The sequence below is a fragment of the Prionailurus bengalensis genome, chromosome B2 (assembly GCF_016509475.1).
Source record: "Prionailurus bengalensis isolate Pbe53 chromosome B2, Fcat_Pben_1.1_paternal_pri, whole genome shotgun sequence".
NCBI lineage: Eukaryota > Metazoa > Chordata > Mammalia > Carnivora > Felidae > Prionailurus > Prionailurus bengalensis.
This window is the reverse complement of record NC_057349.1, coordinates 98,384,396-98,398,913: the sequence shown is the minus strand read 5'-3', so window position 1 is coordinate 98,398,913 and position 14,518 is coordinate 98,384,396. Positions and strand designations below refer to the sequence as shown.

The 14,518-nt window shown below is 38.7% G+C and overlaps 1 protein-coding gene across 1 annotated transcript; it reads right to left on the bottom strand.

The window, feature by feature from the left end:
• LOC122489846 (putative uncharacterized protein C6orf183) lies at window positions 1-14,518 on the bottom strand. The gene is made up of 7 exons (XM_043592074.1): window positions 12,697-14,518; window positions 9,328-9,400; window positions 8,824-8,934; window positions 4,712-4,825; window positions 2,970-3,164; window positions 1,456-1,609; window positions 1-390 (listed from the first exon to the last, which is right to left on the bottom strand). Exons 1-7 carry the CDS (start codon window positions 12,825-12,827, stop codon window positions 125-127), a joined length of 1,044 nt encoding a protein of 347 aa, XP_043448009.1. The 5' UTR covers window positions 12,828-14,518; the 3' UTR covers window positions 1-124.

Sequence of the window (14,518 nt, the reverse complement as noted above, 5' to 3'; positions counted from 1 at the left end):
TTAAATTCTACAGAAAAATAAATCCTGTGATCCCTCTGTGTTGTATATTCAAGAGACCCAGTACTCTTACAGAGGGGAAGTTCAAGTGCTAATCTAAATCTCACCTATTACAATTAAATTTTTATCACTCTAGAAACAATTGAGGCAGCATAAATATCCAACTTTGTGGCAAACAGTAGTGTTTTCTTTCATGAACACCTATCTTTGTATTAAGAAAGAGTCCATCAAGTACCAGGTTAAAGAGTTCCATTTCCTTAGTAGCATCCCTTAGCTCTTCCACGTCATATGGGATATTAAAATGGGAGAGCAGGAGCCTCAGCTGGGGTTTCAGTCCTTCTCTTTCAGTCATGTGTTGGGGCAGGGAGAAAGCAGCTTCTGTTCTTGTCAGCCCTAAAACAAAGCAAAACAAAACAAAACAAAACAAAACAAAAAAACCAAAACCAAGAACACTAAGACCGGTAAACACTAATCAGGGAGGGAAAATGGAGTGTTCTGCGAGATAACTGAGGCAGGAGCTTCTCTGTTCACAGGGAGGCCCATTCTGCTCTTTGCCCAAGCTTCTCTGGCACAATTTACAGGCCAGGCCATCCTGGGCCATGCCTATCTGACAAACCCTTGATGCTGGCTTTCTGGGGGAGGTAGCAAGGACCACTCACCTTCACACAGCCTGTAGGAGAAACCCAACAGACCCTTTGAAGAATGACTTAGTGGGAGACTAACTATAGTCCTTTGTGGTAAACAAAGATTATGATTTATAAATTAACCAACAAATTAGAAGAAAGTGAGAGCTTTTATCTCCTTTTGCCTGGCTCACTCCTGCTCATTGTTAAGGACCCAGTTCATACGGCCTTCCTCTGAGACGCCTTCTCTGATTCCCTACAACTAAGATGGCTGCCACTTCAGGTGCTCCTGTGTCACCCTGTACATATCCCAAGCAAATATGCCACTCAGAGTAGAAACCTGATTAGGTTTCTTAGTTATCTATAACACAAGGTAAGGGCAGGAGGACCATTAAATTGATTCAGATAAGGAACTTATTTTTTAAACATGTAATAGTAAAACTGAAAGAGACCTTAGGTTTCACTTAATCTGAAAGGTGTATTTTGGAGATGAATAAATTGAAGCCCAAAGAGATGAAATGACCTAAACAGGCCCACGGTGAGGGCACTACAGAAATATATCTGGAACCTAGTACTCTCAACTTCAAGTTCATTGCTTTTCTCCCTCTCTCTTTATTTGCCAGTTATAAAGAGGGAGATAATAATGTCTAAGAAAAGTATTTTTCTTATTTTTTCCATCATAAAATATTAAATTAATACTTGTTTATTAAGAAGATATAACTTCTTGGCTTATAGAAAAATGTCAAGCAAGATCAATGCCATAAAACAACACATGTGCAAAACCACAATCTTCTTTCTCCACATTACCCAAGGAGAGAGAAGACTGATTTCTTACCTGAAATGCTGGTATCCACAGGGTCTAGAGATCCAGAACTCTGGATATTAGGGTCGATGTCATCAACACATACATTTTCATTCTCCTGACAAGCCTCAGGAAATTCATCAATAGCTACACTCAGCACTTTGGAGATGGGCAAATACTGGAGGGACTATAGAAGGGCACAACCAAGAGGCCACATGTCAACTCAATTCTCACAGAAGCTTCCAGACTTAGTTTCAGGAGCAGCCCTTTGCTTTGATAGAGGAGGAGGAGATAGAGGCGGGTCTTAGTAACCTTCTCAAACATGGGGTGCTAAATCTGGATCTGGGAGACTTGTTGTGGTCACCAACACTAAGCAACCTGAACCTCTAAGTGGGTCTACATTGATCAAGCATCCATTATGGACAAGACACTGTGTGAGGTATTAGGGATACCAACAAGAATAAGACATGGACTTGGGGCACCTGGGTGGCTCAGTTGGTTAAGCATCTTGACTTTGGCTCAGGTCATGATCTCATGGTCCGTGAATTTGAGCCCCGCGTCAGGCTCTGTGCTGACAGCTCAGAGCCTGGAGCCTGTTTCAGATTCTGTGTCTCCCTCTCTCTCTGACCCTCCCCCATTCATGCTCTGTCTCTCTCTGTCTCAAAAATAAATAAACGTTAAAAAAATTATTAAAAAAAAAAGAATAAGACATAGACCAACCTCAAAGAGTTCACAGTTTAATGGGGGGACAAAGACTTATGAGCACAGTGTTATTATGTCATGTGACTGGGGAGAGAGGACTCACAGGTAGACACCATAGTGACCAACTAGGGAAGGACTGAAGTTAGGATGATGGCCAGTTTTCTGGTTTGGGTAATTCAGTGGATGGTATTATCACTGAGATGAGCCATAGACGAGTAGGAAAAGATTTAGGTAGCAAAATAATAATCTTCCTAAAATAGACATATGATCACATCACTCCTTTCTGATGCCTCTAGCCTGGGTTACAGCCTCTCATTGGTGACTCTATTTACTCTGTGATTATACTCATTCTGTTCTTTTCTATTCCATCCTATTCTTTCTTACCACATGGTATTTCAGTTGAATATTTACTTGCTCATTTCCCTTCCAGCCTGGGACCCAGTTACTTTTTTCAGCAAAGCCCATATTGTTGTTTCATGGCCCTGGACATGTACCTGGCATGTATTAGACCCTTATTAGATACTGCTGAATAAAAAAGCAGATCTAAATGGGACATCATAAATTCTGAACAAGATGATGAGAACAAGAACTTGCAGAGTGAATATGCAATAATACAGCAGACACATGTTTGAAAAAACTAAATTAATGGTTTCATTAGAGCAAGTTTTCAAAAAAAACATTTTCAAAGGTTTCAAAGAAAAAAGCTAATGACTATTTTCCTGTCATTCGTAGGGCAAGGAGAACACAGAAGCAGTGACAATCCAAAAGTAGGTAACAGGTGTGAAAAAACAATGCTGACCATCATGGGAGGGCACTATATTATCATATAACTATGTTTCACATACCCGTAGGTAGTGGTGAACAGTCCTGAGCGAGTGTAGGTGACACACAATCCACTTTGTGTAAATAGTCAGGTCTTCTTGTGTCACTAAGTTAGAAGGATTGTTTTTTCCCAGAAGGAAGTTTTCTCGTGCAACAGACAATCTTTCAGCTCTCTGAAGGGCATCATTGTATTCCTGCATAATGTAGGCAACTTGTTTCTGTTTAAGAGGAAGGCAGAGTCAGAACACGATTATTTGCAAGCTGTTCTCTTGTGTCATTTGCTTCCAAGCATAGGCTAATGCTGTTTAGGGGCCAAATAAGAGGCTCCTAGAATATCAAAATTCTTTCACATTCTGAATTTGACTGACAAGGGCAGCAGTCATATTCTTAGGAGAGAGAGAAGCAAAGAGTCAGTGCATATGGATGTTTGGTAACTATAGGGGGTTTCTTAGCTTTTTATCTAGAGCACAGGAGGCCAAATCCATGAAGAAAAATGCATTTTCTTTTCTTTTTTTTTTTTTCAATATATGAAATTTATTGTCAAATTGGTTTCCATACAACACCCAGTGCTCATCCCAAAAGGTGCCCTCCTCAATACCCATCACCCACCCTTCCCTCCCTCCCACCCCCCATCAACCCTCAGTTTGTTCTCAGTTTTTAACAGTCTCTTATGCTTTGGCTCTCTCCCACTCTAACCTCTTTTTTTTTTCCTTCCCCTCCCCCACGGGATTCTGTTAAGTTTCTCAAGATCCACATAAGAGTGAAACCATATGGTATCTGTCTTTCTCTGTATGGCTTAGAAAAATGCATTTTCTATTATACAAAAGTTCCTTTAAATCTCATCCTTAAAAATAGTTGCCATTATCTTCTGCCACAGGCAGAACAGGTAAATAGGTGCATCCATTAGTTCCTTTACCATCTTTAGCCATGACTTAAAAAAACTGAAAAGCTACACTGTTGAAAAACAGTATGGAGATTCCTCAAAAAATTAAAAATAGAAATACCATATAATCTAACAATCCCACTTCTGGGGACATATCTAAATAAAACAAAATCAATATCTCAAAGAGATATCTGTATTCCCATGGCCACTGAAACATTATTCTCAATAGCCAAGATACAGAAACAGTCTAAGAGTCTGCTTATGGATGAATGAATAAAGAAGATGTGGTATATTACACACAATGGAATATTATTCAGTAATGAGAAAGAAGGAAATCCTAACACCTGTGACTGACGTTAGGGATGGACTTGGAGGATGTTATGCTAAGTGAAATAACTGAGACAGAGAAAGACAAATACTGTATGATTACATGATGATTTTTTTTAAAAAGTTGAACTCATAGAAGCAGAGAGTAGAACAGTGGTTGCCAGGGACTACAAAGTGGAGAAATATCGGTCAAAGGGTACAGATTGGCAGTTGTGCAAGATGAATGAGTCTAGAGATCTAATGTACAGGTATGATGACCATACTTCATAATGTGTATTGACAAGCTTATTGATCATTTTGTTTCATTATAAAAAAGAGGGGTGCCTGGGTGGCTCAGATGGTTAAGCATCTGACCCTTGATTTTGGATCGAGTCATGATCTTCCAGTTGTGAGATAAAGCCCTGTGTCAAGCTCTGTGCTGAGTGTGGAGCCTGCTTAAAATATTCTCTCTCTCTTTCTCTCTCTCTCTCTCTCTGTGTCCCCCACACCACTCTTTCTCTAAAAAAAAAAAAAAAAAAAAAAAGAGCCCATAGGTTCTGTTATTGAGATTCCTACCTTGTAAAGAGGATAAAGTTGCTCCATAATCTTACTGTGCTGGCAAAACCTCTTCCATCTAAGCATGTGTAAATATTTACTCTGGGCCAGCTGGGTAATTCTCTCTGTATAATACTTTAACAAAAACAATGATAAAAATTAACACTTAGAATACAATTATAGTAGAAAGACTGAATTAAGTCTTAAGAACACTAACAATAGGAAAATCACTCTCTGGTTGCTTCAGAATGATGGATTTTTCCTACTCGAAGATCATAAAATTAAGAAACCTGGCTCAAGACACCATTAAACTTTAAATGAAGCAAGTAGTTATTTCTAAATCTATATGATATGTTGCCAATCTAATAGATGGTACTTTATCATTTAGTCAACAATTTGAGAAGTGACATAAAAGCCTGTACAATTGTCTAAGGCTACACTGAAAAGTTCTTAAAAACTGAAGTTATAAGTCTAAAAATACAAAGCACATTATAGGTAAGATTATAGCTTTTAATCTTAGACCAGAAATTTTATTTATACTTAAAAATAGTCAAATAAACCAACCATTTTTAATGTTTTATTTATGATAATAAATATAATACTGGCCATGATGGAACAGGTAGGAACAGACTCATCCTTCCATCATAAATAACTAGAAAATAGGACAAAATAAACAGGACAACTATTTTCTGACATAAAACAACACACAATGCAGGACTGTGGTCCTTGAAGGACACAAATGAAATGAGCCCTACAATCACCTTGGTTTTCTGCCTGAAGAAGCCAGTTTCTGAACCACAGAATAAGAGAGGAAATCCCAAACAGAGCACGGCAGTCTCTCTGAGTTAAGGAGAGAGAAATTGAAGCTTCAGAGGCTGAGTCAGCTGGAATTTGCAGGGCAGAGTACTGGAGAGAGGGATGTTGTGCAGAGAAAGGGCTCCAGAAATCTGCATGGAGATCTCTTTGAGCTTTTTGCTGACTATTAAACTATGCATACAGAGGGTGAAACTCCATGAGGCCATGCAAAGAATAACTGACTAGGGAAGTATAAACTGAATAGTTCTCACAGTTCATACAGGGACAAGAAATGTTCAAGTTCCAGTTAAAGGGAAGAGTCCTCATTGGCACCTGACACGTTCAGTGGAGACACCAGAAGAGTCACACTTTAGTAATAAGGATAAATGATCCTGAGTGAAAGTTAGTCTAAACTTGATCTAGCTTGATACCAAGCCTTGAAAGTATGAAGCCGATCTACAACTTAAATGCCTGTCAGAATAAACTCCAATACTCTTTAAAAGGAATTTAAAAAACCAGCATTCATTGCTGGAGGGGTTGTGGGTGAGAGGGGTGGGCTAAAAGCATAAGAGGCATTAAGAAAGACACTTGTTGGGATGAGCACTAGGTGTTATACATAGGGAATGGATTTCTGGAATCTACTGAAATCATTATTGCACTATATGTTAACTAACTTGGATGTAAATTAAAAAAAATCACCATACAAAAATGTAAGATTGAAATGTCCAGTGTCAAAAAAAATTACTAGACATGCAAAGAAGCAGGAAAATGTGACCCAAAAGCAGGAGAAAAATTAATGAAGAGAATCAGACCCAGAAATGGCACCAGTGATGAAATTAGCGAATAAGAACTTTAAAAGAGCTAATATACTAATATGCACAGCATGTTCAAGGACTGAAAGGAAGAGGCACCTGGGTGGCTCAGTCAGTTAAGCATCCAACTGTGGCTCAGGTCACGATCTCATGGTTCATGGGTTCAAGCACCGTGTCGGGCTCTATGCTGACAGCTCAGAGCCTGGAGCCTGCTTTGGATTCTGTGTCTCCCTCTCTCTCTGCCCCTCCCCTGCTCACATTCTATCTCTCTCTTTCAAATATAAATAATCATTTTTTTACAAGAATGACTAAAGGAAAATGTGAACATAATAAGGAGAGAAATGAAAAATACCAAAAAAATCAAATAGAAGTACAAAAGAAAACTACAATATATGAAATGAAAAATTCATTGGATATGATTAACAGCAGCTTAGTGCAGAAGAAAAGATTAGTGAACTTGAAGATATAGCAATAGAAACTATACAAACTGAAGCACTGAGGGAAAAAAAAAGACTGAGAATAAATTAACAGAGCTTCGTTGACTTACAGAATGATACAAAGTGATTGAACAAATGTCTAATCAGAGTCCCAGAAGGAAGGAAGGAGATGGAAAATATATTTAAAGAAATAATATTTGAAAACTTTCAAAAACTGATGAAAATGATAAAAATCACAATCCAAGTAGGTCAACCAACTCCTAGCAAGAGAAACATAAAGAAAAACTCATCAAGGAATACCACAGTCAAATAGCTTAAAACCATTAGAGAAAATCTTTTTTTTTAATTAAAAATTTTTTTAATGTTTATTTTTGAGAGAGAGAGCAAGCACAAGCAGGGAAGGGGCAGAGAGAGAGAGGGAGACACAGAATCTGAAACAGGCTCCAGGCTCTGAGCTGTCAGCACAGAGCCCGATGAAGGGTTTGAACTTGAGAACAGCAAGATCATGACCTGAGCCGAAGTTGGATGCCCAATGTACTGTGCCACCTAGACACCCCTAAGAGAAAATCTTAAAAGCACCCATAGAACAAAAGGACACATTGTGTTAGGAAATGAAAACTATCTATGCCAGAAGACAGTGGAGCAACATCTTTAAAGTGACAAAGAAGAAAAACTATCAACCTAGAATTTTACATTCAACAAAAATACCTTTCTAAAATGAAGGCAAAATGAAGATTTTTGCAAAAAAAAAGCAAAGACAGAGAATTTATTCATGGCCGATCGGCAGTACAAGACATGTTAAAGTCTGTTCTTTTTTTTTTTTAAGTTTATTTATTTATTTTTGAGAGAAAGCAAACACAAGCAGGGGAGGGACAGAGAAAGACACAGAATCCAAAGCAGGCTCCAGACTCTGAGCTGTCAGTACAGAACCCAACATGGGGCTTGAACCCACAAACGGTGAGATCATGACCTGAGCTGAAGTCAGAAGCTTAACTGACTGAGCCACCCAGGCGCCCCTAAAGTCTGTTCTCTAGGCAGAAGATAAATTATATCATATGGAAGCTTAGGCTACACCAAGGTTTCTTAAACCCAGCACTATTGACATTTGGGACTGGATAATTCTTTGTGGTGTGGCTATTCTGTGCATAGTAAAATATGTAGCAGGATCCCTGGCCTCCACCCACTAGATGCCAGTAGGAATCCATTCCTCTCACAAATTGTGACAAACTGTCTCTAGACGCTGCCAGATGTCCACCATCTCCAGTCTCCCCTTCTCTCCGCTGACAATCACAGATATACACACAAGAATGAAGAGTGCCAGAATGGTAGGAAAGTGAATCTTAGATGAAGATAATCACAAAAGTTTAGGTGGCAAATAGAATCTCAACATCTTTTATTTCTTTGTGATTAATTTATTCATTAATTGCTAGTTGCTAATGAACTAATTTGCATGCAGAGTGAGAATATAACTCATAACATAAGAGTAAAGAACAAAGAGTTTTAAAAACCAAAGCAATACATGCTTATTATAAGAAATTTAGAAAATATATAAAAGTAAAAAGAAGAGATTCATTGTTCTGCCATCCAAAGACAGTGATTGCTAACATTTTGGTCTATGTCCTTCAAGTGTTTTTTCTATATATTATATGACCATTATTATGAAACACACACACCTTAGTTTTTGTCAACTAATATTACATAATAACAGAATAGTTTCTTATGCTAAAAAATATTTAATGGTAGAACAGTATTCTATCCAGTATCATGCTATTTTTCTTAACTCTCTTATTGTTTGATATTTAGGCAATTCTGATTTTTTCACTTTTATTGTAATGTTGCAATAATAATCTTTATGGAAAATGTTTTCTATCATATTTTGAGTTATTTTCTTAAAATACATTTTCAGAAATATATTCCCTAGCTAAGTCAACAGCTTTTTGAGGGCTGAGACTTTCTTAGTATTGTATTGCCTCATAATACCAGCACAGGGAGTAATTGATAGAAACTTAGTCAATAGTTTAGTGACGATAACTAAACTTCTATTAATTTCCAGATCTGTTTTTCAAATTGCAGCATGACTCTTACTTACCTGCAACAGAAGCAAAGGTAAATTTTCAGGAGTGTACTCTCTTCTTAGGCAGCTCTCTAGCTCCCTCTGCATGACATCTGCTTGAACAACAAGGGGCTTTGACTCAGCCACCTGAACCCCAGGCAGCAGAACAGGCAAACAAAGAAATAAGGAAAAATTACCATTGTTTACGACAGCAAATGATATTCAATTTCTGATAGTTTTTACACAACATGTTATACTGTTATACCTCGGTTTCCAAATAACGAATTGTAATAGCACAAGTCAAGAAACTGTAAAATTTCAAAACATCACAAAAAACAGGTATCTCCAAAGAAGTAGTGGCCTACTCTGATCTAGCAGTGAGCATTGGGCTGTTTTGCTCTCATAACACTGTCAATAACATCAGCTGGTTGTTTGCTGAAAATAAAGTTTTCTTGCTAAATGTTTCAAAAAGTTAGCAAAATCCAGTGTATTGTTGTATTACAATACAATTGTGTATTACAATTACACTCTCCTACTCACCTGTAAAGTTTTCTTTAGAGCCAATTCCCTTTCTCTTCGAAAGTAAGAAATGTCCTTGGGCATTCGAATAGAGCTGCAGAAAGATTTATGCAACAGAAGCTGTAATTATAGAAACTGTAATAAACCAAATTATAGATAGGCCCTGATTACTCTTCAGAACTGCTCATTTCTAAATAACTATGTCATATTATACTGGATTATTGAGAGCATGTAAAGACCATGTGCTTCTGTCTTAGTCTGAATCTCTCTTGTGTCTAACTCATGTTTGCTAAGCATTTCCATGGGCCAATTTTCCTTTCCTTCACTCTAACATGGCTTTTCCCTACTCTCCTTGATTTACCTCTCTATTTTCAATTCCAGAGTACCGGAAGAAGCACAATGATTAAGACTCCCCCCCCACACACACATATTTCCTCCAGTAACCTCATCTCTAACGAGTACTATGCTTATCAGACATCTCTTTCACCCTACACAAAACTAGTATCAGTTTAAACAAGATGTTTTTATTGTTGTGTTCTTGCTAATTTATTAAACATGAAATACTTTGAAAATTATTTTAACTGAGTTGTACTGTCTGAACCTAGTCACGAAGGAGTTGTTTGCACCATGGGCTCTGACATGGGAAGGCACAAGTAGCACAGCCATGGGGCCCAGTAATGAAGGGGGACCCTGTGAAAGGAAGAAGGGAGCTCTCCCCATTGGGGGTAAGATACACTCCAAGGCTTGGCAGCTTTGGGAACATCAGAGTACAGCAACCCTGGTATAGACATCACTTTCTCAAGATAAAACTTTGCAGACATTGGCAAGGAAGCCACAGCAGGTAGCTGTGAAACACATATGAGAAACCACCTAGAGATTTGAGAGGGACTGTAGGCAATGAAATTCAGGTTAATGTTGTTCATATGACCCTATTAGTCCCCATGGGTAAGTTTTAAGGAAATATGAAAATAGACTGTTAGTTTGTATCCTTGTCAGCAGGCCCTCTACCCCCACTATAGGCAGTGGTCCTGTGAAAAGACCAGACAGGAGGTCCCTCAGTTGCATGAGTCTAAGCAACTCACTGAGCCATTTGTGTTGAATTCCCAACTGAAGTTGGAGATAATGCCTCCCTATCTCCTCATATCTTGGCTTTGATGAAAAAAATGAGGCAAGCTCTGAAAAAGCCTTAAGAGTAAAAGCACTAATAAATCAAAGCTGTAGTTTCTGTGATTACTGGGTGCCTGAATCCTGGCTGCAACCTCATGGAGGTGGAGAACCAGTAACCAACTAGAAAGGGAACAGGCAGTCAGGGAAACAGAAGAAACCCATCCCTTTCCTGCCCTCTTGTCTTCTGATTTTTTTGGCATGCTGGAAGATTGAGCAGTGTCCTGGGCTTAGCTGCCTAAACCTTCTCTTATTCAAATCATGTTTTTCATCTCAGTTCATCTCCAAGTGTCTATGAATGACTTAAAAGAGTGGTGTGTACCTGAACCCATAAAAATCCACCCATGTGTTCAATCTAGTATTGTTTATTCAGCATACAGTCATTCACCCTATTCACTCAGCCAAGCACTTATGAGACATTTAACCACTACAAAGACCTGGGTTTGGGGGTAAACTGATAATAGATAACCAGGAAAAAAAAAAAAGAAAAATTACCAAGGCACCACTATACTACAGTTCTTAATACATTTTCGAATCTAGTGGGTAATGAGAATACTAAAGTGATTATTTGAAGTGTACATTTTCCATTTTCCTTGGACTCCAGAACCTAGCACAACACCTGGCAAATAGAACGTGCTCAGTATTGATTGAATTAATAAGTAGATTCTTCCAGGTGCAGTGATAAGTGGTTTGGGGGGAATAGAGAAATACAAGTGTCCAGAGATTTCCCATCACTCTATTCTAAAAAATAAAAGAGACTTCAGGAAGACTTTCTTTTTTTTTTTTTTAATTTTTTTTCAACGTTTATTTATTTTTGGGGGGACAGAGAGAGACAGAGCATGAACGGGGGAGGGGCAGAGAGAGAGGGAGACACAGAATCGGAAACAGGCTCCAGGCTCTGAGCCATCAGCCCAGAGCCTGACGTGGGGCTCGAACTCCCGGACCGCGAGATCGTGACCTGGCTGAAGTCGGACGCTTAACCGACTGCGCCACCCAGGCGCCCCAGGAAGACTTTCTAACACAATGTACAAAGAGGAGACACTTGTTTGACCCTGAGACACTGAAGCTGTAACAATACTGACACTTGATCTTTGTACAGTGTCTTCTAGTTTTCAAAGTGCTTTAACATGCATTACCTCACTTGATCCTTATAATATGGGCAAGGTACAGATTTGTAACCTCATTCTTCACAGAAAGAAACCAAAGTTGAGAGAAATAATGACTTGCGTGATTCCATTACCTTTTCGCTTCATCATACAATCTTTGATCTGCTTCCTACAACCAGTGGCTTCAAATACAAATTATAAAACACACTAAATACTAGTTCTTCAGAATCATCTTTGGAATGAGGTAGTAATGCATATATTTACTGCTTCTTCCCCTGATCTTCTTTCCCCAACCCTCACCATCCACATTGTGTTTACTTGGCTATTCAACCTAACAGGGACCTCATATTGTTCCTCTTGACCAATTGTAGCAATAATAGAAAGAGAGGGATTTGAAGACCCTGAGCCCATGAGACTTGCCACTTAGGGGCTGATCTTTTTACCTTGTTTCTTCAAAAGAGATTGCTATCACTGGATGCATTTACCTATAGAAAAGCTCCTAATAAAATACTATTTGCAGAATTCATTACCGAATATCTAGCATTATTTCAGTTTTTATGTGCCTCATCAAAATCAAGGTCAAATTCAATTAAAATATTTTTGGAAAAAATGAGACCTCTTTGCACTTAGCATGATTTGTATAATAACATCTGGAACTTTAAATTTTTGTTTTTTTAATTTTTTTTAATTTTTGAGATAGAGACAGAGCATGAGCAGGGGAGGGGCAGAGAGAGGGGGAGATACAGAATCTGAAGCGGGCTCCAGGCTCTGAGCTGTCAGCACAGAGCCTGACACGGGGCTTGAACTCACGGAGCATGAGATCATGACCTGAGCTGAAGTCGGACGCTCAACCAACTGAGCCACCCAGGCGCCCCATAGGATCTGGAACTTTAAAACAATGGTATTTGTGAGCACTTTTCTATTTTCCTTGGTAGGATATTGCCTCTAAATGTCTTAGCAATACTAGAATACAGGAAAAACTCATGGCCAGCCGTAAAATCTGAGCTTGAGATAATGCCAATTGTCTATATAAACAATAAGAGGGAGCTGATAGAGATTATGGGGTGAAAGTGGGGGCTGAAGCCCCTGAAGACCATGCCTTCTCACTACTACTATTTACCTGTAAGCTTGATGAGTCTCCTGTTCTTCTATCTCAGACTTTAGTTCAGTCAGTTGCAAAGCCAGTTCTTTTTCTAACTGCTGGATCCTTTCTGTGGAAGCGATCTTATAAATTTCATCCATGATTTGCATTTACTGTTTTACCATATCCTGAAAAACAAGAGTACAAAGTTTCTGTGGCTGACTGACTCCCTTGGTAACCTTTATCCAGTGTATGAAACTTTGTCCCTCTTTCTTCAAGAAGTCATGCCAACTTTGTGATAATGTATGCTTTTGCAATTTGAGGAAACAGGCTGACTAGACTGTTGTCATTTATGATTTAATTACCATTTAGTAAATAGTAGAGAAAACAGAAATCAGAACCTCCATTGACTATGTTCAGCCCAGTTCACCTTCAGAAACATCCCTACTCGAGCTCTGATGATGGTGGTTTATTAAAACAAGAATGCCTCCCTCTGGCCCAACCTCTGCAGTCTTCATAAAGGCTTGTGGGAATTACACACTAAATGTTATTAATGGTGGTTAATGTGGTTAAGGTTGACTTCTAGTATCACTTCAACTGGAACAAACAATAGGTGGGTACAGGATCCCTCTACATGCCTAGAGCATTTCTCCATAAGCCTTTTTTGAAGCCATGGACTTCTGACTAGGGAGAATATATTGAGGATGGAAAGCAACCTAATATGATCATGATCTTTGCACTTTGGGATTTGCAAGAAAATCATAGTTATGCATTTAAATGTGCTTTCTTAATTTGAATGCTTATATTTGGCATACTGCTTTTACCGTTAAACAAAATAGTTGATAATGCCTCAGCCCTACCCCATCCAGTTCACAGCCTGTCAAATACAACACAGTTATTTACTAAGAACTTAGTCAGTAATTCTAATTACAACACAAATTAACTGCATGACCCAGAATGGAACCCACGATTTGTAGGGGATTCAGAAGATGATGTGTTTCCTGTGCTACTGCTGCTACTGTCCTGGATATGTGGGATAAACTAATTCTTGGGTCACATTAGACAGGTTTAAAATATTTAACCCTTCCCTTTTTGCTTTGACATTTCTAGATTTTCATTTTTTCTTTCAGAGATATCTCATTTTCACAAGTTAATCTGCTGTCATTCCAACAAATAATTAAGCTGTAGAGATGTTTTGTGTAGAGGCTTCCTTTGGGGCTTATTTATTCTTTTTATAAATATTAGGAATGGAAATGAGCATGCATGCTCAGTCTAGGTTGTGAACCTGCTGGGTAATAAATCTGTCATGTTTGGCACACTGCTGGAGCTCAAAAAAATGCATTGTTGTTCCTAGCAAAAGTAAAATGTTGTTATGAAAAATATTTGCCACTTGGCAGTGTCCTTTCAAGTTGGGCAAACAGTGAAACAGCTGCCTTAACAGCTGCACTCCAATCAGCAGCCAAGAGTGACAGCAACACAGGCTGGCTGATTCTTCTTCCAAAGGATGGACATTCTGCCTTCATTTCCTGATCAGTTTCAACACTTCGCAGCTCAGAAATGAGAACATTTAATCCTGCATCGTTTAGCTCACTGCACGGTGAAGTAAAGTATTCACAAAATTAACATCAGGAGAGGTCAGTCTTTGACAACTATCCATGAGATGGATCCAACCCAGAGGAATCCATGCCTGTTGAGCGCACACATCTAGCGCCAAAGAGACAAACAGCTCTGTGTATTGGAAGGCGGGATAGGGTGGATTCCATTAGTGAGTACCTACCTGTTCTGTATCAGGCAGGCACTGGGCCCTCTTTTAAAGTTCCCACAAAGAGAGTCTCAAAATTATTCAAAAGCTTTTTAAAAA

Coding starts and splice junctions, on each gene's coding strand:
- LOC122489846 (XM_043592074.1), bottom strand. CDS start 12,827: ATGCAAATCATGGATGAAATTTATAAGATCGCTTCCACAGAAAGGATC. Junction 8,935..9,327: donor CTCTAAAGAAAACTTTACAG/GTGAGTAGGAGA, acceptor CCTGGGGTTCAG/GTGGCTGAGTCAAAGCCCCT. Junction 3,165..4,711: donor AACTTTATCCTCTTTACAAG/GTAGGAATCTCA, acceptor CCTCTTAAACAG/AAACAAGTTGCCTACATTAT.